Source organism: Leptosomus discolor, chromosome 18 (genome assembly GCF_034619465.1).
Source record: "Leptosomus discolor isolate bLepDis1 chromosome 18, bLepDis1.hap2, whole genome shotgun sequence".
Taxonomy (NCBI): Eukaryota; Metazoa; Chordata; class Aves; order Leptosomiformes; family Leptosomidae; genus Leptosomus; species Leptosomus discolor.
Window position 1 is genome coordinate 11,651,177 of NC_141408.1, and position 23,503 is coordinate 11,674,679.

At 49.7% G+C, this 23,503-nt stretch overlaps 2 protein-coding genes and 2 non-coding genes across 4 annotated transcripts; all 4 read right to left on the minus strand.

The window, feature by feature from the left end:
- Window positions 1-736: 736 nt before the first annotated feature.
- On the minus strand, window positions 737-5,910 carry SUMF2 (sulfatase modifying factor 2). Its single transcript, XM_086475054.1, has 9 exons — window positions 5,853-5,910; window positions 5,336-5,492; window positions 4,021-4,135; window positions 3,430-3,474; window positions 3,071-3,221; window positions 2,477-2,532; window positions 1,951-2,035; window positions 1,280-1,445; window positions 737-942 (listed from the first exon to the last, which is right to left on the minus strand). Exons 1-9 carry the CDS (start codon window positions 5,908-5,910, stop codon window positions 837-839), a joined length of 939 nt encoding a protein of 312 aa, XP_086331180.1. The 3' UTR covers window positions 737-836.
- Window positions 5,911-6,702: 792 nt separating this feature from the next.
- CCT6A (chaperonin containing TCP1 subunit 6A) lies at window positions 6,703-13,874 on the minus strand. The gene is made up of 14 exons (XM_086475126.1): window positions 13,741-13,874; window positions 13,411-13,474; window positions 11,791-11,925; window positions 11,008-11,181; window positions 10,750-10,853; window positions 9,962-10,072; window positions 9,250-9,409; window positions 8,966-9,048; window positions 8,643-8,739; window positions 8,309-8,456; window positions 7,861-7,994; window positions 7,647-7,749; window positions 7,266-7,338; window positions 6,703-7,087 (listed from the first exon to the last, which is right to left on the minus strand). Exons 1-14 carry the CDS (start codon window positions 13,872-13,874, stop codon window positions 7,015-7,017), a joined length of 1,593 nt encoding a protein of 530 aa, XP_086331252.1. The 3' UTR covers window positions 6,703-7,014.
- LOC147414172 (small nucleolar RNA SNORA15) lies at window positions 10,184-10,318 on the minus strand. The gene has a single exon (XR_015183961.1). It is a non-coding gene; the product is annotated as a small nucleolar RNA SNORA15 (small nucleolar RNA).
- LOC147414173 (small nucleolar RNA SNORA22) lies at window positions 11,308-11,439 on the minus strand. Its single transcript, XR_015183960.1, has one exon. It is a non-coding gene; the product is annotated as a small nucleolar RNA SNORA22 (small nucleolar RNA).
- Window positions 13,875-23,503: the final 9,629 nt, after the last annotated feature.

Below are 23,503 nucleotides of genomic sequence, written 5' to 3' on the forward strand. Positions count from 1 at the left end.
GGTCAGGTGCAAGTGCAAACCCAGCAGATCCCCGGGGTACATCCCGTGGGAAGGGGTGGGTTTGGAGAAGCTGCCTCTGACAGAGCCGTAACCAGCTGCAGCTCCCGGTGCGCCCGGAGCAGCCGATCTGCTCGGGGAAGGCTCAGCTCAGCCCCGGAGCGGGACCCTGTCAGGGCAGTCGCAGGTCAGGAGGGATGAGCAGTGGCTGGAGGGGTGTCCTCACCCACCCCTCTGCTCGGGGCTGTGGTGGCAGAGCTGGTTTGTAGCCTTTATGCTGGTTGTAACCCCTGGGAGGGCTGGGGCACTGGTTTGTGTCATCTGTGCCCTGCGACATGAGCACGCACGTGTATGTGTTTAAGGGTTAATAAAGGCACCTTGTTTCACTCTGGGAAGGCTCAGAGGCTGGTACAAAGCTGGGATTTGAGTCCCCCTTGCAGGGACCTGTCCCCATCATTCCTCCCCCTGCAGCCGCCCCTCCTGGCAGCCTCAAGCCGGCGGTGACTGGGGGCGGCTGCGGGTGTTCACTCGCTCCGGCTGGGGCTGGAAGTCAGAGCAGCTCCGGCCCGATCCCACCCCACCCCTCTGCTTATCTAACATGGGCACCCCAAGGAGAGCTGCCATCTCTACCCCACCAGGAAGGACCCTGAAGACAAACCACCCTGCCTGCCATTCCCCGTCGCTGCTCATGCCCAGACGTCCCAGCGCAGAAAGGAGTTTTAGCTGAAAGTGTTTATTTTTCATTTTTAAAACTGTCTGGGTTTAATGGAAGGGACTGCTGGGGGTTACTGTTCATCTCCACAGGAGAAAACGCCTTCAGCTCTTCCCGAGTGACCTCGTCAGAGCTCAGGTCTGATCCGGCTTTTCTCGGCCGTGACGGGCGGGACGTCGGCAGCGCAGCGGAAGCTGAGGTTGTCGGAGGCCGAGTCTGGCGTGTTCCCCATTCTCACGGGGAAAAAGAGACCCCAGATCAGGGAGCCCTCCTAGTTAACGCTTGTATCACTCAATGTGACCCTCTGTAACAGACTAGAAACATCTCCCACTTCCCTGGAATAACTTCAAGAAAAGCATTTAATTCGAAATACTTGATGGAAAATACACGATTCGAGAAGCAATTAGGAACGTATTTATAGCATTTTTATCCATATTTGCAATATGTTTTCCTCACTGCTTCTCAGGAAAACCGAGTAGGAACGAATGTCTTTTAAAATAACCCCCCCCCCCCTTCCAAATAAAACCAAGCCAGACCGCGAAACAGCCCCTGGGCATCGCCCAGACCTACCTGGTGGTGACACGAGCTTTATGGTTTGCAGACCCGTCGGCGGTGTCGATCCACGAGGCGCCTCTCAGGACCCGCATGTTCTGAGGGCGCTGCCTCGACGAGAGCCCCGGCGCCAGGTACTCGCCCGCCGTCCACTCCCAGGTGTTCCCCAGCAGGTCGTAGAGCCCTGAGACACGGACGCTTTTGCGTCAGGCCCATGAGAGCACCTTTGCAGGGGCTGCAGAAGCACTTTGGGGTATGGGAGGGGGGGACGCGACGTTCAAAGCATCGCTGCAAGAGCGTGGTTTAATGGTGAGACTGGGAACCAGCAACTCTTTGCTGTATTGCAAACTGGCCCTGGTTTATAACTGGACCTTTACTGCGTCGTTGTTTCCCACCTGCGTCAGGGCATGGCACCCGCCGCCCTCAAAACAACGTCCTCAGGATTTTCAGGTAAATCCCACTGAAGTGCCAGACAACCCACTTCTAGTTAAAAGCAGGGGATGGTTTGGTGCATTGAAGTGCACCGGGTGCTCCAGTGCTTTTCTGGGCTCAGTTATTCTATCAAAATGCTGATGTGATGCTACATCACACCTGAAACTCTGCCACAGCTGCAGGATTTTGTAATTAGCGTGAATTTAGGAAGCAGGTGCCACCCCCCCAAACCAGGGCGGGGAAGGCCTGCTCCGTACCGTAGTTGTTCTGAGGAGGGAACGCTGCCACCGGCGAGACGCCGTGATAACCATCTTCAGCCGTGTCGACGCGGGGGAAATCGCCCTGCGGGAAGAAAGATCACTGTGAGCAAAGACCCACCGCGGAGACACCACCAAGTCCTGCCCTTCACAGGACAGGGTTACGCTTCAATAACAAAAATAACTCCATTGCAAATACCTCCATGCAGCAGCATTTCTGGTTGGGAGAGGAGATCCTCCCAAGACAACCCCCTTTTCAAACAAATTTAGGTATGAACTTTTGGTTACGTATGAATTTTTGGAAGCAGCGAAATCCTCACGTGCCAGGGAAGCTGGGCTGAGCCTGCTCCCTCCCAGGGTATTTTGGATAACGCGGCAGGAGCTGAATTCCCTGCAGCTAAGCCAAGCCCCCACTGCTCCCCAGGACCTCGCAGCCTGCTCAGGCAGCCGCGCACGCCCTGCTGTAGAGTTAAAACATCACCCCCAGAAGAGCTCAGCGTAGATGGGATGATTTTTAGGGTCTTACCTGCCACAGATTTGTACGGTTTGGCTGAAACTTGTTGCCCCAGGGATACACCCTTTCTGCCAAGGAGAAAGAGACACCCATCACCCCTGTATCACTCCAGCCTCTGCATTTGCCTATTTTTAACCAGTTTTTTCTGACTCCTTTTCTGCGCAGCTCGGGACACCGAGAGGGGATAGATACGTGGGGCTCGTGGGTCTAATCCCTACAGACACTGCCGAGGAGGAGCGATGGGAATCGCCACAGCTTCCCATTTGCAAACCACCGCTCAGGCCGGGGAGTCCCCCGCTCCCCGCAGCAATCCCAGCGGCTACATCAGTGTGGGGGTGCAGGTGGGTCACTCCTTGCCCTAAACCCAAGAAATTATATTTTTAGCTGGCAGAAGTGCTTTGTTTAGGAAGATAGATTAAGACCACAGGTAAGCCACTTCTTCCTATATTATTATTATTATTATTACTATTATTACTGCGACTACTATTAATTTGACATGAGGCCAAAAAAGGTGGTTCAGCCCCCAGATTAACCTCTGAAAACACCCCTGGACGGAGGTTTGGCTCTGGTAGAACTGACATAACTCAATGCCTCGGTGGTACGTACGCTCCAGTCCTCCCCTGGCAGCAAATTCCCACTCCTCCTCTGCCGGGAGCCTCTTCCCTTTCCAGGCGCAGAACGCCCGCGCGTCGTTCCAGCTCACGTGCAGCACTGGGTGATCCAGCCTGTCCTTTATGCTGGAGCCAGGACCCGAGGGCTGGGAGGAATTGCATCAAACGTTTTAATTGATTTTATGAACTCTGCAATTAAAAAGGGACTAAAGGACAGAACAGGCCAAGGCAGGGAATGTGCAGCAACCAGAGATGCCATTTTTTCCCCCATTTTTGGTCGGCAAGGTTCAGCACACACCAACACGCGCCCGCTCCTGGCCTGGGGAGGACTCACCGCACCGGGTTTTGACTCACCTGCCGCCAAAAAGCCTTCTCGATGGGCAGCCACCAAGGGGCAGACTGGGAAAAGAAACGACACCAGATTAAAGCTGAACGGGCGACACCCCCCTGACACCATCCTGCAGCAGCCGTGTGGGAAGAAGAGCGCTTGTTAGTCTGGAAATGGTGAAACGCTGCTGTTTGAGCTGGGTTATGGCAGGCATTTTGGTAATGCTTTCCAGCAGAGTAGAGGCACGTGCTTTTAAAAGTGAGATCGAGGAGCCCACGCTGGTTAGGTTTTCTATTTTAAGGTTTGATTAATAAGGTACTTTGAAACGGTGCTTTGCTCTCTCCCAGCTCCCTGTAAACAGGGGAGCGCCATAAATCAACCCAGGCTCAGCCCTGCTGTTCGTTTCACAAGCAAAACAACCGAGGACTAAAGAAAAAACACTGCGAAAGGCCAGGCTCTGCGCTGCTCAGTGCAAAAGCAATACCTGCAAGGGTCTCCCCTGCTGTTTGTTTTTTTTTTTTTTACTTAAAACAGAGAGGTCAGACAGGGATGTGAGCAGGGATACCATCTCCATCATCATCATCACCGACACTCAGCCCCACAGGATTTAGATTTACCTCCAGTTTTTGGGTGACTTTTTTTTTCAGCTCTTCAGACACGAAATCCTCAAAGACAAAGCTCCAGCCAAATGCTTCTGCTTCTGTTTTGTATTTCTTTTCTCTAACAAACTCCCTGGCATAAACACGACACGCTCAGGCGTCTGGGTAAGCGTTCGTCAAGAGTCACACCACCAAACACAGCGATCTGCACACGGGACAAGTTCAGGGCAAGGCAAAACGTGCACGGCCTACAGGCACCCCATCTGTGGAGAGTCCCAGCTCCTCCCCGGCACAACTCTAGTCAGTTTGATTTAGATTTAACAGATAAAACAGTCTAATTTGCATCTCTTCACAGATCTGATGGTTTTTTATGTTACCTGTGCAGGTACACTCACCCTGCACTCTGGTCTTCTGTAAAATGTAACAATTGCATTGATGAAAAATTCCTTAAAAGCTACTAAACCTATGGCTGCTGTTAGTTAAATGTCCCCAAAAAGCAAAAAAACATCACCGACTGATGAATAATCTCACCCTGCTTCTGTCCCGTTTGTTTCCCCATCGCCTGAGTCGCAGTAACTGCCGTTACTGTGTGTTGCTGGGCAGTTACTGGTGCGTGGAAGTGTTGGCTCTTCTTAAAGAAGGGCTCAGACAGACAAATAAAGGCATTTCCCCCAGGGCGTTTATTAGTGCTTCTGTACAAGGGCTGCTATAAAAAACACGGAGGAGTGATCCTGTATTTACAAATGGAAACTGAACCTACAGGAACGTGAAATCTGAAGCAGTACAACCCTATTAATAGGGAAAAGGAGAGGGGAAAAGAAAAGGAGAGGGGAAAAGAAAAGGAGAGGGGAAAAGAAAAGGAGAGGGGAAAAGAAAAGGAGAGGGGAAAAGAAAAGGAGAGGGGAAAAGAAAAGGAGAGGGGAAAAGAAAAGGAGAGGGGAAAAGAAAAGGAGAGGGGAAAAGAAAAGGAGAGGGGAAAAGAAAAGGAGAGGGGAAAAGAAAAGGAGAGGGGAAAAGAAAAGGAGAGGGGAAAAGAAAAGGAGAGGGGAAAAGAAAAGGAGAGGGGAAAAGAAAAGGAGAGGGGAAAAGAAAAGGAGAGGGGAAAAGAAAAGGAGAGGGGAAAAGGAGAAGCAGCAGCCTGTTTGCAAGCTACACTGTTCGGATGCTCCACCTTGCACCTGCAGAGGTGATTTATTACTGACAGACCCATTCTTTTGTTTGACCCAAGCGCTGGCTTTCAGACCCCGGGAACCAGCCCCAAAAGACCCGGCACCAGCCCCCACACCACCCTCCCCTCCCTGCGAGCCAAGCGGCCCCGCACCTTCGCTCGTACCTGAAATCCCGGTTGGTGACGGGGTATTTGTCGATGGCAAACGGCTTCACCCTCACCGCCCTGAGGGGCCCCTCCTCGTTCCTCTTCTCCAGGGAGCCGGATCCCATCTGAAACTCCCCCCCGGGCAGATGCACCATGCTTTCCTCCTTTCCAAATGCTGCAAGCGAAGACATTCATGATGAGAACTTTCATTTTGAAACACGACAACGTGCGTTATTCGCCAGAAAGTCGCTTTATGCCCGGGACGTAGCTGCACTATAGCGAGTGACTGCGGTGAGCCTTTGTAGCCCGCGCTTTTTTTTACTGATAACAAGCTTAAACCACGGTAAAGCCGCGCTGTCAGTGTCTCTCTTGGGAAAGGTGAGGGCGGGGGGGGGCGGCGAGGCAGCTGTCCCCCAAGGAAGCGGGAACGCGAGGGCGGGAAAGCCCCGCCGGGGGCAGCCGAGCGGCCCTCAGGGCTCCCCCGCCCCGCGCCCAGGCCGAGGGCCCGCAGGGGCGGCCCCGCTCCCGCCCTCACCCCGCAGGGCGCGGAGGCCGCCCAGCAGCCAGCAGCAGGTCAGCAGGGCCGGCCCCATCCCCGCCGGAGGGAGGAGGGAGTCACCGGCGGAACCACCGGGCTCTGACCCGGAAGAGCTGCCGGAGCGGGAGGGAAGCGCTTCCGGGCCAAGGCCCCGGCATGGCGGCGGTTCCCTGTGTCGTGCGGGATTACCGAGCCGGTGGGCCGGTTTGGGGGGAAAAGGGACACTTTCAGAACGTGGTAATTGCATGTAAAGGTTGCAAAGCATTTCGGCTCCGCCCGGGAAAAGCCGCCGCTACCGGGGCCAGCAACGCACCCACTGCCCCTGCCCCCCCCCGGCCTTGCAGCGTTTTGGGGTGGGTTTTTCAAGTTGCTTTATGGTCCTTCAGCCAACCCCCAGTAGACCCACTGGTACCAGAACCAGGCACGGGCAGGATGAGGGAGAACCACGGAAGACTAAAACGCAGCCCCTCGACCTAAAGGCGCGGTTCTGCCCAGGGGTGGTGCAGCGCCCGGTGCCCGTGAGCGCTTCAGGGCAGGAGCAAGCATGGTGGACACCACTCCACATTTCAAACCACCGGGAGTCAGTCAGCTCCCTGTTCCATGGGCGAGCAAGCCCAGAAGGATGAAGGGACTGACTTAACCCAGCTTTAGTGGGGACTGCAATGCCAGATCTGGACCCACGCCGCGCCCAGGGAGCAGGCAGGTGCTGCCCTGGCCAGTCCCACCACCAGTAAGGAGCCCAGCAGGCAGCGCTGGGAGCCAGAAGCTGCAGCTGGAGGCCTGCAGCCCACCTGTAAGCAGAAGGTCCAAGACCACGGCCCAGCGTTAAATCACTGCCACACATAAAGCACAGAACATAACAATTTATTGGGTAAAAAGGAAAGCAACTTCGGTTGTACACTTCTGTGAAATGAAAAATAAATAACTGATTTTGAGAGCCAAATAGTTGAGTAAGTTGCTAACATTTTGAGTGGCCACATTTACCAAAAAGGGGCTGCTCTTCCCAGCAGAGTAACTCCTGTTGCTGGGAAAATCCATGACGGCTAAAAAAAAAAATCCTGAGCGCCTTCGGGTGGGTTTCTGACAGACCCGCCATGGGGCGCTACGGGAGGCGAGCGCCACCCACGAGGTGGCCACCGTCGACAAGGGCAGGTGCAGCTCAGCCTTTGAGAGAGGACATTCCAGCTCGCATAATTTCATCCACCAAGAGAATGTTGCTAGCGATCACCGTGCTGCAAGTGTGAAACAGATACTGTTAGAAGAGGCGTTTTGATGTAGTTCGAAGACGACTCAGCTTCATTTCTGCCTTTCGCTGCAGCTTCCTCTATGTGGGAACCCTCAATTCCACATTAGCAATTTCAACAATTAAACACCCGTTGCCATCGAAAGGGAAAATACAGTAACATTTACCATGAATGAAGCAGTTGCTTTTTGACATTGTAATTATCCCAGATTCCAGCTGCTGCAGCTACCATCGGCTCACCTACAAAAGCAGCAGAACAGTCTTTAAATAACCAGAATTCACACAATTCAAAGACTTTCTGCTGTCTGACAGCTGATGTTACAGCCAGCACAGTGTCACCATGTGCTCCATCTTCACAAAAAACCCAACAAAGCGAGCGCACCCAAGTGCCACAGCGTGCCAAGGCTGACTGCAGCCACAGGACACCCGCCGAGGCATTTTGCATCGCTTTTGAGGGAAAAAGGGACAGCAGCTCTCGGCGTCCAGAGCAGCTCTGTTCTTCACGGAGTTTACTAGAGCATCATCCTGTTATTTCAGGAAGTTCTTACCAGTTTTCAGATCAACCCCAGTGAGCTGCCCCGACTCAGCGTGCTCTGTCTGAACCTTCACCAGTGTCTCCTGGGGATCGTAACCGGAGTTCTGAGCGAGAACCTTTGAGAGAACAGAGACATCATTTTGTGGTGTTCACGAAGAGACCTCCAGCAGAAAAAGCGATGGGTCTGAGTGGGCTTTAAAGCCCCTTTATTCAGGAGCTCCTTATACCTTAGGAATGATGAGCAAAGCATCAGCAAAAGCTTGAACTCCAAGCTGGGCTCTTCCTTTTACATGAGGTTTATGCTTCACAAGAGCGTTAGCTACTGCCACTTCTAGCGCACCTGCTCCTGGAACCACACACCCTGCAAGGGAAAACTCGATACTGAGACTTCACAACAAGCACCTATTCCACCTCAAACTGTTAATTTTTAGTGTCATTTGATCTCTTCCCTCATCCTTAAAAAGACAGCTTGTATCTGGCCAGGTAAGCACTTACATAATCACCAACTGGGCAAATACAAGGTGTAAGAACAGCAACTAAAAGCCCTTCACATCAAAACACACTCCGCTTGGTGTCTGACTGCATCGGATACCACGGAGGCTGATACAAAATTCACTCCTTTTGAGATGTTTCAACAGAAGATCCTCAACACGACTGAGCAGGACGGAGCCTTACCATCCTCGATAGCGTTTTTAACAGCACGCAGACCATCTCTCACTGCATCCTTGATCTGGGTGAGCGTGTGCTTGTTCGGTCCCCTGATCAGCAGGGTGACAGAGCGGGGGTTGTCACATTTCTCGATAAAGGTGTATTTCTCTTCACCCTGTACAAAACAGGGTTAGGCATTCACGTCATACGTGCGCTTAATCAACGTACACACGTAACTAAAAAAAAAAACCCGGACACTTTCAGATCCAGTTCTGCACCACCAGCACCTCCAGAAGTGACGAGGGGCAGCAGAACCTTACTGCCACGACCCGCCTTCAGCCGAAAGCTTGGTCACACCTACCAGCGTGTACTCGTAGACCAGCCCCGCGTGTCCCAGGCAGTCAGGAGTGAGATCCTCCACAGAGTTCATGGCAGTACCGCCACAGGCAAGGGTCAGCCTGAGAGAGAGCAGTACAGCTTGGCACTTGCTTTATATTAAGCGGCTCCTACATCCCCCAGTGCACTGATCTGACACGTCTATGGTTCGTACAAACCACCCCGAGTGACACCCGTAAGAGCTGGACAGATTGAAAGGGACTTTTTCGTGGTGGATTCAAGCCAGACTTGACTCACTGAGTTTGGAAAACCAAGTCGTTTTACCCTCTCCTCTCCCCAGGAACTGACCTTTCCATGTTCCTCCGCTTAGCTCTCCGCAAAGCGACGATTCCTTCTTTCGCGAGCGCATCCAAGGAAAATGGGTCAATTCCCTAAAAACAAAGAAAGTGACCATCAAGATAAAGCAGCAGCAGCTCCCTCAGTCTGACACTGATGAGCAAGTTCTTCCTCAGAGCCTAGATTTAGCTCTTCTGTCTGAAGAACTGTACAAAGCGAGTCGAACAGCACACGGCTTGCCAAGAAAGCCAGCACTTCAAGTTAATTTTTCTAGTTAGTTATACCCTTTATCTCACCTTCTGGTTGATCACGATAAATCCTTTATCTGAATCACCACAGGCTCTTCTTTTCAAGTCTATGATTTTGTTCACTCTGTCTTCAATGAACTTTCTTTCTGCTTTCACTAGCTTCTCTCTTTCTTCAGCACTTTTATAGAAGAATCCAGAGCTCACCTCTCTGAAGGAAAAAAAAAAAAAAACACCAACCCACCAAAAAAGCAGTGAGAAAGCGATCCTCTCTGCTGCAGAAATACACTTATGTGTAAGGAACCAATCCATTCAGCATTAGCCTAAAGAAATCAAAACAAACCAAACCAGACCCCCCCAAACCTGCAACACACAGCTGCTCCTGCTCTCTAGTTCAGAGCTTTTCCATTGCAAAAAACAAGACAGACATTGCAAACCGAGCAAACGCTGAAGTACGTTTAGATGTTTGCTCTACAGTATCAAATTTTGCCTAAGAAAGGAAGGACTTGCAGGATTTCTTCAATGAAACAACAAAGTAAGAACCGCTACGAAGCTGTGCCTCAGACATTTTCTCAGCCACAAGCTTCCCTCTTCTAAAAAAGGCCGGCAGAAGGAGCATCAGCTCTTCCACTCCACTTCTACACCACCTGCCTCGCTCTGGAAGAGTGTATGCAGTCCTTCTCGTTCTGGTTTAAGCACAGCTTAAGTCAGTCTTTTAAGACAGAAGCATTTTCTGCTCCTCGCCTTGTTGCCGTGTACTTACGTCTTCTCATATTCCAGAGACACGTTGCAAGTGAGAACATAAGCATCTTCCACTCTTTTCTTCATGTCGGGATGACGAGCACCATGATCCAAAACCAGCCCCCGGATCAGCCTGGAAGATGAAAAAGCATTTTGTGGGTCAACACCCCCGTACAGAAGACACACACTCCAGGGAAGCGCAGGCTTGTCAGCACTGCCCGTGCGCTGGGAGGAAGCGATGCCGGTGTATCCCACTTCCAGAGGCATGCCCCTTCCCACAGGAAAAGCACGCCCACCAGTGTGAAAAAGGGAATTTATTCTGGCATAGTGTCTGACTGCAGTAGCTACTGAGGGAAGCTAGTGCAGAATTCGCCCATGCAGCCGAGGTGAACACAAAGCCCACGGAACACCCAGCCCGTTGGCTACAATCCCGACCCCATTTCCCAACCGCTGTTTTGTACTTGCAGGGAGCAGAGACAAACGTAAAGCACGACCGAGCCACAGACACTATTACGAAGGGAAAAAAAAGTATTTATCCAACATTGTTCTGTAGAAGCCCAAGCCAGTGCTATCTCCACTATTCAAAAATCTCTTGTCAGGGAATCGAGTTCAGTGACGGGGGAACTTCCCCTGTTCAGGTAATTTACAGCTGAAATCTGTGTTTCTGCCTTCCTTTCACCCCTTCCCTAGTAACTTCCCCAGTGGTCACTAGAGAACACCCGAGTTCTTCCAAGAAGAAATCAAAACCCCCTCGACTACTCAAACGTCAGGGCACCATGAAACCGAGGCTCCAGGACGCTCCTTACTTACGTTGTGTCTGTTTCTGATTTGTGCTTCATCTCCATGATCTCTACCATGTGGAGGTCAATAGGCTCATCTGGTTTTCTGACTGTCAAAACAGAATCTACTACAGCCTGCAATAGAGGGGAGGGGAAAAAAAAAAGCCTCAAGTGACCATTAGGCTTCTAAAAGTGCACGTTCACATCTTTCCCTTCACTCAACAGTCACAGCGCTGTAAAACCTGGACCTCTTCACACAAAAAGAGGCAGAAGGGGCACGAACACTCACCTCTGTTAGGATGTCAGCAAGCTCGGTATGAACTTTGGTACGGAGGGATGTCCTGGCAACATCTATAAGGGTCTCCCTGTCCATTTCCTTGGTTACTTTGACCTGCTCCAAAACTTCAAGTGCTTTTTCCTTGGCAATTTCAAATCCTTCTGTTACTATTCTAGGGTGCAAGCCCTAATGCAAGGAAAGAAGGGACATCGTTACACAACAGAAGACGAAATGGTACTTTTTCACAAGTAGAACCTGTGATTTCAACGTTCCATGTAAGGTCAATGGAATATGTATCCTACAAAGACAAGAGAATGTACTGTCCTTCTGAATACATATAAAAGGAATGCAAATCCTTCCAATGCAGAGGAAAAGTACAGATTATTCTAGCACAGAATTGAAACCAAGGGAACTACAAAGCACACTTGGGTGTTCACTGTGCAATATGAAATAATTCTGCGACTTAGAATATCCAAAATACCTACTATCAGGGAGCATCTCCTTGCTAACACACCAGTAAACGGAGCGTTTTAACTCACACAAAACAGAGGTAACAGCAGGTACCAGACAAAACCTTATTAAAAGCTACAGGATCCACAATAAGTGGTTTTGATTTTGAACAAAGTCGCCCTCTGCAGCTTTTCCCCATTCTACAAGTTCTGTGATGCACTCATTTTAAGCAGAAATATATATTCATTTTCATGTTTGACTTGCGAGTATCAGGCATCAAAACAAGTTGAACGGTCTCAGCTGAAGCTTTTAAGTTAACCTACCAAAGAAATACTGCGTACATACCTCAGAAATATACAGATCTGCCTGCTTCAGGAGTTCGCCAATGATCAGGACGTTTGAAGTGGTACCATCTCCAGTGATGTCATCTTGTGCTGTTGCTACTTTTGCTATCAAGGAGGCTGTGGGGTGTTGTATTTGCTAAACAAAAATAAGAAGCTGAGCAGTAAGTCTCAGTGCACTGGTACGGGACGCCAGCAACCTGAAATCAGCTAAGCAAAGTATTTAAGGATTAGTTGATGTTTTCATGATTCACTTCAATTTGGCAGGTTTCAACAAACAACAGCAATTAACAACACTCACTTTGACAGCAAGTTGACTGAATTCATCCATGTAACATTATTTGCCCCCTCAGATTATTCCTCTATACACAAAAATGTTGAGTGCTAGGAACCAAGCTAGTCTTTATCTTGTTATGAGCTTGGTAAAGCCCTTTCTCCTTTAGGCAAAGGATGCACTGTCACAACTAGACTGTTGCTGGCACTAAACTCAGCACGTTTAGAGGGAATTTAGGAACCTCTGCATGATCAGTACTGTACATACTCTAACTGGTTTGCTATTCCTTGTGCAGTTTATTTCACTCATTCTTATGAAACTAAAGAACATTCAACTTGTTTCTTGCCAGCTCCTCTGCTAAGGAACACATCTGGTGGTCCAGCTAGGAGCATCACGCCCTCCTGGCCAAACTTCACGACCACCACACCTGACCTTAGGTTATTTACAGAAGTCAGCCTTTCAATACAAGGAACACGCACATCACAGCATCTCCAGCGGCTGACTGAAGGGTAATTTAACATAGGTTGAAGCCTATGAACCTACAGAACAGTATCCACATTTGGAAAAGACTGTACTGGAGCGAAATAAAATCCAATGGAATACTGTCAATAGCTTTTAATCATTATTTTCTTTAAATAACTACCTCTAATGTGAAAAAAACGATTTAATAATTTTTCCTCTCTGCCAGATCACCGTGTGTATTAACTTCAATGCTTGATGCTGAATTACACCAGACAGCTGGTGGAGTGTAACACTTCACATGCACTAACAGCCGGGGATGGGGGCACACTGCAACCCCACAGCCCTGGCACCCAGGGCCCATGCTGGGCCCGGCCCTGCCGCCGGCCCCTGGCCCCGTGGGGCAGCAGGATGGAGGGTGGGGAAACCGGGATACAACCCCAGACTCGACTGGAAAGCGCTATGAGCTGCATCCACCACCCAGACTTAAACACTTTCCAGACCATGCACCCATGGTGAACTCTGCTGTCTTAGGCCCGCTCAAGTATAACAGAAGTATGCTTTGTGTGAGCAAAACGGGCGGCGACAAAAGCGCCAATATCGTTATTTCAACAGTTCACGTTGCCTTTTAAACTGCCAAATTAGCACACAAACTTCACCCAAAACCTACCAAGCTGCACTTACTTCTTCACCTTCCTCCCAAGGGACATTTTGCTCTCAATGCACAGGGGTAAATACCACAGAAATGCTGCCCGGGGGCAGGAGGGGATGCGGTCCCCACCCAGCCACAGGCACTCAAAGGCAATACCAGCAGGCTCCTGCCTCCCCCAGTCGTGCGTGTGTGTCCCCCCCCGCGGCTCCCACCCTCACCAGGGTTAAGCACCAGCTCACCATTTCCTGCAGCAGCACGTTGCCATCTTTGGTCAGCTTGATGTCTCCAGCCCCCGACACCAGCCTGCGGGCGACCCAAGGCGGGTGAGCAGCCCCTCCCCGGCCCCGCCACACGTGCCCGGCCGCAGGCCCGCACCGCTCCCTCCCCATTCATTCAGCCCCACCCACCCGGGCGGCCTCCGCCTTTGTTCCCCGCCGCATGGCGGCTGCGGGAACGGTGTCCCGGCCTCCCATGGGCCTCCCCCTGTCTCCCCCCTCACTCTTCCCCTCAGGCCGTAACGGCCGCCCGCTCCCCCCACCCCCCCCCGCCGGCGGGGGGGGCTCCCTCACATCTTCATGGTGCCTTTGGGGCCCAGGTTTGTCCTCAGCACGTCTTGGAGCCCGCGGGCCGCGCTGATGTTCACCGCCAGCGCGGCCTGGGCACGGGCCACCTCCGCCTTGGGGTTGAGTGCCTTCACCGCCATGGCCGCCGCTCCGCTCCGCGCCGCGCTGGGACAGGCCGGGCCGGGCCGGGCGGGACGAGCCGAGCGCCGCGGCGAGGGGCGGGGAGGGGGCGGGCCCCGCCTCTCCGCCCGCCCCTTCTAGAACACTCCGGGGTATGCGCGCGTCCATTGGTCCGCAGTCGCGCCGGCCGCGCTCCCATTGGCTGCGGAGTCTGTCGCTCCGCTGACCCCACTCCCGCCTCGGGGATGGGGTGCGCAGGCGCGGTGGTGAAGGGGGCGAGCGGCCCGCTGGCGGCGGGGGGGGGGGGGCGGCCCGGGGCGACCGGGGTTCAGCGCGGTCGGGCCGTGCCTGTGGGAACCAGACACCCTTGAACGGGCTCGGTCGTTAATCCCACACACTCATGTGACAGACACCCCCCCGTCGGGTTCGCAGAGCCGTGAGAATAAATAATTAAACCCGGTGATCTAACGTTAGATCGACAGAATTAATAGTTAAGCGGACCGGATTAATAATCAAAATGGTTCTTGGTAAAAATTGAGAGTTGAGGTTAATCAAAACTCCTCTCTTGATGCAGAAGCTGCTGCCTGGGCCGCTGGGGCCTGCAGAGCCGCCACGGCACAGCCCCGCACACCCAGGCCTTTCCTGGGCCTGAACCCTTCCCAAGGCGTTGGTCTCTCCCAAGGCCGCACAGAGCTTCCCGTGAGACCTGTGGAATCAAAACAGAAATACTGCTAAGGCAGCCTTGATGGGTGCTGGAAGCGTTTGCCCTATGTGGCCTGTCGGGCCCAGTCCTTGAGGGTCTGAAACATTTGCGTCTTGCCGGCTGTGGACTCCAAAATGGAGAGCAATTGGCAGTTTCCCCTAAGAGGAGCTTGGGAAGAGAGCTCCTGCCGTGGTTCCTTCCACTGCGGGCACAGATTGCGCCAAGATTGGCTCCAACATGGCCCCATCTGGGCTTGTAGCCTCCAACATCCATCTGCTACATCTGAGCGACCGGCAGTGTCAGGCATGACACAACCCTCTTGGTCTTTCACGTGTTTTGTAAGGAAGGTGGCTACCCGCAGAATAATCATGGCCCCTGGCTGCAGAGGTGTGCTCGGGAGATCCAGGCCACGCGTTTTTTTGCTGTTCCTGCAGCCCATCTGCTCTGGAGGGTGCTAACCCCCAGCCAACAGGGACAACTGGCCCAAAGGCCAGGATTTCCTCTGTCTTTGGGACAGAGAAGACAGACAGCCTTCCCCAACGCTCATCCGCCAGGCGTGAGGGTGGCACAGGGTAAATCTTCCCCCACTACGTCCTGTTCTTTGCAGCAGGGAGCCCTGGATGCAGCCCTGGGCTTCAGCAACCTGCTGTCGTGGCGCTGAGCAACAAGGCCACGGGCTGTCCGTGTTGTCCCGCCACGTCCAGTAGTAAAGTCTCAGCCCACCGTTAGGTACAATTTTGTTGTGGGGGAGCTCGACTGATACAGTGAGTGTCAAGTGTCGGAGGAGACTCCCAGCCTCGCTGGTTTTGGCAGTAGGCTATGGCACCTGCTGGGAACCTGCTCTGCTCTTTTGGGTGAGGATCTCAGGTTTCTGGGCAAAACGCCATGCTGTGCAGGAGGACTCCCATGCTTGGCCTGTCAGTCTGACTTGGCAGGTCTGGAGGGGACAGCTGCTGCTACGCTTGGGTTTCTGGTTTTTGAACATTTTAGATGGAGTTGGTGTTTGAACATAGCACAACATGCGTTTGGAGCCCTTTTGTTTAGCGGAGCAGCGCGTTACGCCTTGCTGACGCTTCAGCATAGCGGCTGGGTTTTCTGTTCTCTTACTGTACTCATTAGAAATAAACACTGCACATTGCAAAATGCAGGAAATCACACTTGGCCTTTCATAATCGGCTCTGGAACTCTGTTAATGTTTAGTCTTTGCTTTTGTTGGGATGCTACCAGCCTGCTGAAACCCTAACAAAACAAAATAAAACACGCCAACCCAGCCCTGAGAGGCTGGAGTGCTAATATTTGAGGTGCCTACATGCAATGCCTGGTTAAAAAATCTAAATCCCCTGCTCTGCCCTGGATTCTGTAGCCAACAGCTCACACACAAATATTTTGCTGTTCTTGCTTCTCTGGTTTGTAATTTGTTTTGCCTTGATCCTCTCTCGGGGCTGTTCTCGGCAGAGGGCAGCCTTGGCAAACCCATCCGCAGGGATGCTGTATTTTATGCTTTCCTTGCTGCTGTTCTGTGACCTGTGTGGGTGATTTCCAGTGGAAAGGCAGGAATTACCCATCCTCAACCCCTGCAATGTGCAGGGCTGGCTGCTGACAGTGACATGGCCATTCCCCAAGCAGGTTCAGGTTTGTGAGGGGAATTATTACTGTAGGAAAATAAAGCAGTTATTCTGGGAAAATTTCGTTTGAATTGTAGATGGGTGGGCTTTTTTGAAAAAAAAAAAGAAGAGAAAGCAGCGTTTTCAAAGATATTGTAGTCCTTCATGTAGGTGGTCTCTGCTTTTTGTACAAATGGAGAGGTTTCATAGTCATGTGCACGAGTTAGGTGCTGTGCTTGTATCAAGAGTCACACATCCCCCTGAGCTGTGCTTTTCACTCCTGAACACCCTCTTAAAGCTTCAGGCAGACCTCCCTGTGTTTCTTTGCTGGATCACATGTCTGAGGATAGATATTTTATGGCATAGGGACATTTCTCATTAGTATTTTCACATTAAATCCCCATTTTGCAGCATTTTTCAGACAGCTTTTCTTCATTTTTCAGTCTTAGCTTAGTTGTTGAACTGTTCTGCATATTTGTTTTTAATGTGTAGTAAAAATACAGGGCAGATCCTTACTAGGCCTAAATTGTCCTTTGAAGTCAATGAATTTACAACAAATTACACCAGATTAGAATAAAAATATTTAACTGAATTAAAACCAACGTGTCTGTTAAACTAAACCAAATAAAGGGAATATCCTTCATGAAATATCCAGCAGCAATTCCCTTAGTCAAATCATGCACTGCTTATCTTGGCAAAAAACCCTCTGAGATTCTCAGTAAAAGCAGTTTTCTTTCATCTTTATCAAGATTTGTTTTCATTTAACCTTATTCACAGAAATGATTTCTAAATCTGTTTTACAAACATACTGTTCTCCCACGATAAAACTAACAAACAGGCCCAGACTGAACAGTGAACCATGTCACTGGTTTTGCAGCAAAGGGGCTTCGTACCAGCCTTTCCTGACACAAGAAGTTACTCATAGATGCTCATGTTGACCAATGGTCATGTACTGAGAACTTCTGCAAAAACACAAAGGAAGCCATGGGAGGAGAGGCACACAAGGCTATTGATTTTAATTAATGCATGTCATTTTGAGGGGTAATACTGCCAGAATTGCAAAAGAGATCACGGATAGAATGTGACTGGTGCATCCAGTGGTGCAAAACAGTCTTTCAAGACGAGCAGCAGTCATAAGACTCCTATCACAAGCGAATGAAAGAAGCTAAATCAGCTAAATCAGGCTTTCTTGACCTTGAACCAACCAGCTTCATAGCTCTGGGTTGGCAGTCTCCCATTTCCTAACCAGTGTCCACAGTACTGCCTGAGGGAAGCTCTTCTGTGGGAGGCCAAAACACGAGCACAGTCAGGTTTTGCAGTTGTTCTGTGGCTTTTGGCAGCATTGCATTTGGGGAAACAAACCAGAGCCTTCTCCGAAGCAGAAGTTTTAATTCTGCCTTCAGAGCTTTTGAGGAATGGTGATCTTTTTTGCGCGTGTAACGCTCTGAGGCACCGAGTCAGAGCTGAAGCCCATGTGCAACATCGCAGTTGTAACTCACGAGACCTTTCATCTCACCCACGGCGAAAGAAAACAGTGGCCCTGCCTCGCCTCTGAGTCCACGCCAAGAGAAACTCCCGCCGGAGCCCCTCCTCGGCTCCCGTCCCTCGCCCTCCCGCTGGCAGAGCCAGCCGAGGCTGCCAGGACCCGGCTTTTCTCTGTGCACAGGCCGGCTGACGGGCCAGCAAGCTCCCCATCGTCTTGTGCGGGGTCTGCACCCCGCCAAGCCGTGCCTACCCAAGCTGGGAGCGCCCCAAACTGGGCCCGAGCGGCTCCTCCCCCGACGCAGGCAAGGTTACACCTCTCTCCCTACGCCTGTCGGCGAACAGCTGGACTTCTCTGGTTACATGTGTGCAACCCTTCAAAAAAAAACACCCAGGCTGGCTTACTCAGCAGATTATAAAAGAGTGATTTACAAAATGCGGCTTCCTTCCAGCTCGGCCCGTGCCGTGGTATTTATGTGACTGAAGGTCTCAGCTGATCCCTTCTTTGCTTGTGCAGCCAAGAGGTTTGCAGCAGCAGCAGCAGCCACGGCCAGTACAATACTGTAAGTCACTGGGAACGTTTTTTTCTCTCAGTTTGGAAGGGGTTGGCATTTGGTGTGTCAGATCCATAACACTTACATATTTTTTCTAGCGTAGAAAATGAAGAGTATCTTCTGCTGGGGCTGTGCCTGTGCTGCCCTGCAAGATGCAGCCGCAGCAGCGTGGTGCCTGTTTTATAAGAGCAGCATGAATGAATGATGCAATCATGCAGGGGGGAAGCATCATCATTTTGTCAGGACAGGCAAGAGGGGATTGGAGAGTTGGGAGGTGTCTGTCAACATCCATCAGGTTCCTTCTGCTTTTTAAAAGGTGCTTAAATAAATTCACTGTAAGGCACTGCTGTTCAGATATTAGTGTTTAGCTGCAAACAACGAATCTCTTGACTTGTGTACAGGTTTGCATTACTACCTTTAAAAACTGAACAGAAATCCAGGCAGTGTGAAGCAAGCTGAGTGAGATTAAGGACTGAATCTTTTGTGTTCTCACACTGAAACCCACAGAAACTCACAATTATGGAGGGATGGGCTGAGTAGTACTTGCGGGGATATAAACAGTCATGATTTTCTTAAATATAACTGATCTGCTTACATGTATCCCCTTTCCCCTGAAGCTTTCAGAACATATTGCTAATACTGAGAATTAAACAGTCTGGAGAAGCTGCAGCGCTGTATTATTCCCATTTTACAGACACAAGACTAGAAACAATGGGGACTAAGTGGTTTGTTCAAACTAATAACATGGAAACTCTGCTGTGAACATTCTTACAAGCAGGACTGCTCCTGCAGTGGGAACAGGTCCCGAGAAAAGTTTGAAGAACTATTTTCTCCAAATCCCTTATCTAAGCAGCAGTTTCCCTTCCAGAAACAGTTTAGTGTGGTTGCATTTCTACTCATCTCACTGCAGGTTCAATGCAATGTTCTGCTGCTGCGGGAGCGTATCGCAGCGTGTCGCAGGGAAGTGCTCACTCTCACCTTGTTAAATGGGAAAGTCAATCAGAATCAGAAACACCAGAAACTGTTTGCAAACTAGGATATTCGCGAGTGATCTGTTTAAAAAGATATTTTAGGTAATATTTCATTAAGATTCACTTAATCTTCATTTCTTCACAGCAATAAATGTGAACGTAATGCAATGTAGCAGCGTGGCAGCGCTTCTGAGAGCTGAAATATGGTAACAAGTGAAGTCTAGTCACAAAGAGCATTTTGAGATCTCGTCAAGATCTCGTCAAAGTATAGCAGCCCCAGAACACCTGGAGTTCTGAGTACCATTTACTCGTTCCTTTAGCAGATACCGCGGATGTTTCAGTTTTTCACAGTGCAGCAAGTGCCCTTCTTTGAAGGGTCAGCAAACAGAAAAGATTTCATTTGTTTTCCTTTGACATGTGGCCTTACATAACTCCTGTGCTTGCTTCTGTGACTCCATCCTCTCTCTTACGAAACACAACTATTTCTTGTGGAAATGCCAGGGTTTTTTCCAGATAGTCTAATGAAGTCCTTCATAGTCTGGAGGCAAGGAAATGTGGGAATTCCTCTTTTCCCTTGTGATTTCCTTTTTCTCCATCTTTATCTCAAGTTTCACTCTACCTCTCTCCCTCTGGCACTCTTGTGTCTTCTCTAGTTCTGGTGTGACCTGCTCTGGGTGGTCCTGCTCTGGCAGGGGGTTTGGACTAGATGATCTTTCAAGGTCCCTTCCAACCCCTAACTTCTGTGATTCTTTGCCCATTGTTTCTTCTCTACTGCATTTTCTTCTTTTCAGCTTTTCCCCACAATATTTTATTATTATCAGACCTGTTGGAACATTCGCTGCTTGGATGCTTTTCCAGCATGCAAATAACAGGACGGGAATAGATCACCTGTCTGAAATTCAGCCGCAGAAAGATCAGAGGTTTGCTACTCGTCGTTTTCATACGGAGACAGAATTAATTATTTGTGGGAATTTCTTTTTTCCTACTATCTCATTAAAATATCGACACATTTAAGCAATCAGATACCCTGTATTTCAGAGCGATTAATCTCTGCCAACTGTAGAGGCCTATACCGCTCTGGAAGAAAAAGTTGCAGTTCCCTTTTACTACAGCTGTTAGAGTTTTGGCCGTCGAAAGGTTTTACACAGCTTCAATTCTTTTTGCTCATCTTTCCAAGTGACACCCACCGGTGGACAAGCTTCTGTGTCTGTCCTTGTTTCCTGTGTGTGCTTACCTGGAGGTCAGTTCTAGGCAGCTTGCTGGGGACGCCATGCCAGGATGGCCCAGTGAAAATTTTGAAAACCAGGGAAGGAGCAGAACCTCTCCTGCTCGTATTCTCCCCCACTCCTGTTGCCCATTACTCAGTCACTAACAGCCTTGCCTTACGCTCTCATCTATGTTTAGGGCTGGGAAAAAAAAAAATCACAAGTTACTGGAACTGGCATGTTACCATTTGGAATGGCCTCTGGAGCCGATGGTGACCCCTGGAGCTCTGCCAACAAGGGTAAAGAACCTTATTTCATGCGAAGTGAACCACCTTTATCTCCTAAGATTTGCTTTTCCCACCAGCAAGGCTCCCGGCAGTAGCTGAAGCTTCCTTCCTTCTCCTCTTGGCTCCAGTATGAGCTTCCCTACTTTAGAGTTCATCACAAGTTCTCCAACATGTGTGGCGTAACCAAAACCAGGTCTGTGTCCTCCTGGACTCAGTGCCCAGCTATAGCAGAAAGTGGAAGGATTTTAGCAGGTTACAGACCAAGGGAGATCAGGAACTACGGATGGTTTCTGCATTTCAAAATGCAATTCTTCCCTTCCAACTTGTCATTTTTAGACGCTATAAAGCACAGCTCTACACTGTTTTGAAAGAGTTATTGCATGGAACAAAGAGAGGACAGGGTTGATGTCAACCATGGCTCTGCAACTGGTATCTGTAATTCTTCCTCTAACTTGTCTGTTTGTCCATCAAAGTGCAAAGTCTACCACAGCGGTGGTCTCGTCATTGTAAGGAGCATCCAGAAGGGAAAAGGACTATGGGAAATGTGGATACCAGAGAGAAGAGAAAGTTAATGTCTCTTCCTTCCTGCTCCCAGTGTATGCTTCTAGTGATAAAAGTTTTTCTCAGAGAGATTAACATTTTGAAGACATGTATCCAGGGATATATTTCAGGTTCTCGCCAAGAAATCACATCACAGTGCGGTGTCCCCACACGGTGACATTGCATCATACTGTGGCAGGGTTGCAGAGCAGCCGCAGGGTAGCACGAGGCAACGTGATGGCTTTGCATAATGAGGAGTCAGCGTTGGAACACCGTGACGCCAATGTCACGCCGCAGTGATGCAACAAGTTTGTCCAGTAGAGCAAATCTTTAAAATTGGCACCAAACCCATGGCTGACTTTTGGGTGGACTTTATCATTTCCAGTAGGCTGGAAAAAATTAACACCCTGACATTTAAAAAATGTTAGTGGAATTTTATTTTTTTTTTTAATTCCACTGCACAAGTATACCTCGCCAATGGCTGTCAAGGCCTGCCCTGAAGTCAAAGCCCTCCTACTCAGAAAATCAAAATCTTCCACTGCGAATACAAACACAGGGCTGTGGAGCCAAGGTCAAGTCAAGGCTCACGCAAAGTAAACTTGGAATTCACGTGTCACCTGTCAACCCACTGCCAAGTCTTAGCTCAGAACCAGGCTCTGCCAGAGGCAAGTTTTTACGTCTGTGGCCACCTAAGAGAGAGAGGTTTCTCTCACGTGCCGTGCTGATGGCATATGACTGTATTTCTTACGTGTACAGTGCAGTCTGTACAGAATAATCTAAAAAAACCCATGCTGTCTGCAGCAAATAATTCTTTAGGCCAGACCGGAGTTTTACAGCGTGTCCGTGCACAGAACAGCTCTGACGTGCCAAGAGCAGAGACCTGTCAAACTGCCGTTCGGTCCTTGTTTCTGCCCTTCCCAGAGGTGGAGTTTGTAAAAGCCCTTTTGTGGAGTATCTCCTCTCTGCTGCTCCCCTTTGCTTTCTGGCATCCTGGTGAGGTTGAGCCCAGGCTCTGTCCTGCCTTCCCACACCTAAACCGAATGCGCAGGGGGACGTATGGGCTGGGTGATACCTCACTCAGACCTGCCACGCAGCTGAGCACTGAGAAAGCGACTGCATCACCTTCTCAGCCTCGTGCAAAAGCCATGAACCCACTTTGGTCACTATAGTGGTGTGTTCACAGCAAAAACCTCAAGAATAACTAGGACGACCCTCTCAAACAGTACTGTTTCATGACTGCCTTTGGATAGTTTTGCCTTTATTGTGTCTTGCTCTCTCTGTTTCTTGCTATTTCGTATCTACCAGTTGGTTAAACAGAGTTTACCTCTTACAAATATGGCTCATAGCTGTTCACAAGAAGTTTGGTGGCTTAACATATACAGACTTTTAGCTTTCAGTGAAGGACTGAAGTATTCTCTTTTATGCTATACACATGAACAGATGAGTCTGTGTTCTATACATTTTTTTTCAGTGATTTTGATAATTTTTCATAAAGCCTTTTGTATCCCAGTGTTCACCATATGGTTACTAGTTGTGGGAATAAACCCAAAGGTTCCTGTTCCTGCTTTGACCATTACCTATGTAGCTGTGATCTCTCAGTGAGCTCACAGAAGTCACCTCAGGAAACAGCGCTGGCGCTTACCACGTGTGATCCCTGGGTGACTCCTGTCTGGCAGTGAGCTACATCAGTTCCGATCAGCTCCTGTACTTTTCCACAGCAAGATACATAGTGATCATCATCTCCATCTTCCCTGGATGTCTTTTGTATTTGGGGGTGCAAGGTTCATCTGAAAAGGGTAAAAAAGAAATGTGTTGTGGGCACTTGTGTGCGTAGGACCTCTCACCATCAAAATTCACATGATAGATAGGAGAAAACGAAATTATCTTAGTGAGAGGAAAACAAAAGATGAAGGTACATGACACAATGAAGGTATATAACGTGCTGTTTGACAGTATTTTTTCCCTTATCCCAGAAAAAGAGAGAACCTACTACACAGATTAATTACACAAGATGTGTCCTGAGAGACATCTAAGAGATTAGAAGACACAACCAAACAAAAACTTTTACAAAAACCTGGGAAGTGAGATAGATTGAAAGCTGTTATTTCTGTCTAAATGTGCAGATTGGTAAATAGTGAAGTCCACACTGAATTCCCTTATGAATGGGTGAAGCACAAGAGGAGCAGGGTAGAGCAAGAAAATATTTGATTAACACCTCGTGCTTCTGATCTGCAGAAGAAGTGCTCAACAGCTTTAAGTGGGCAGGTATAACAGGGTAGAAAATAAACTTTTGTCAGGCATTG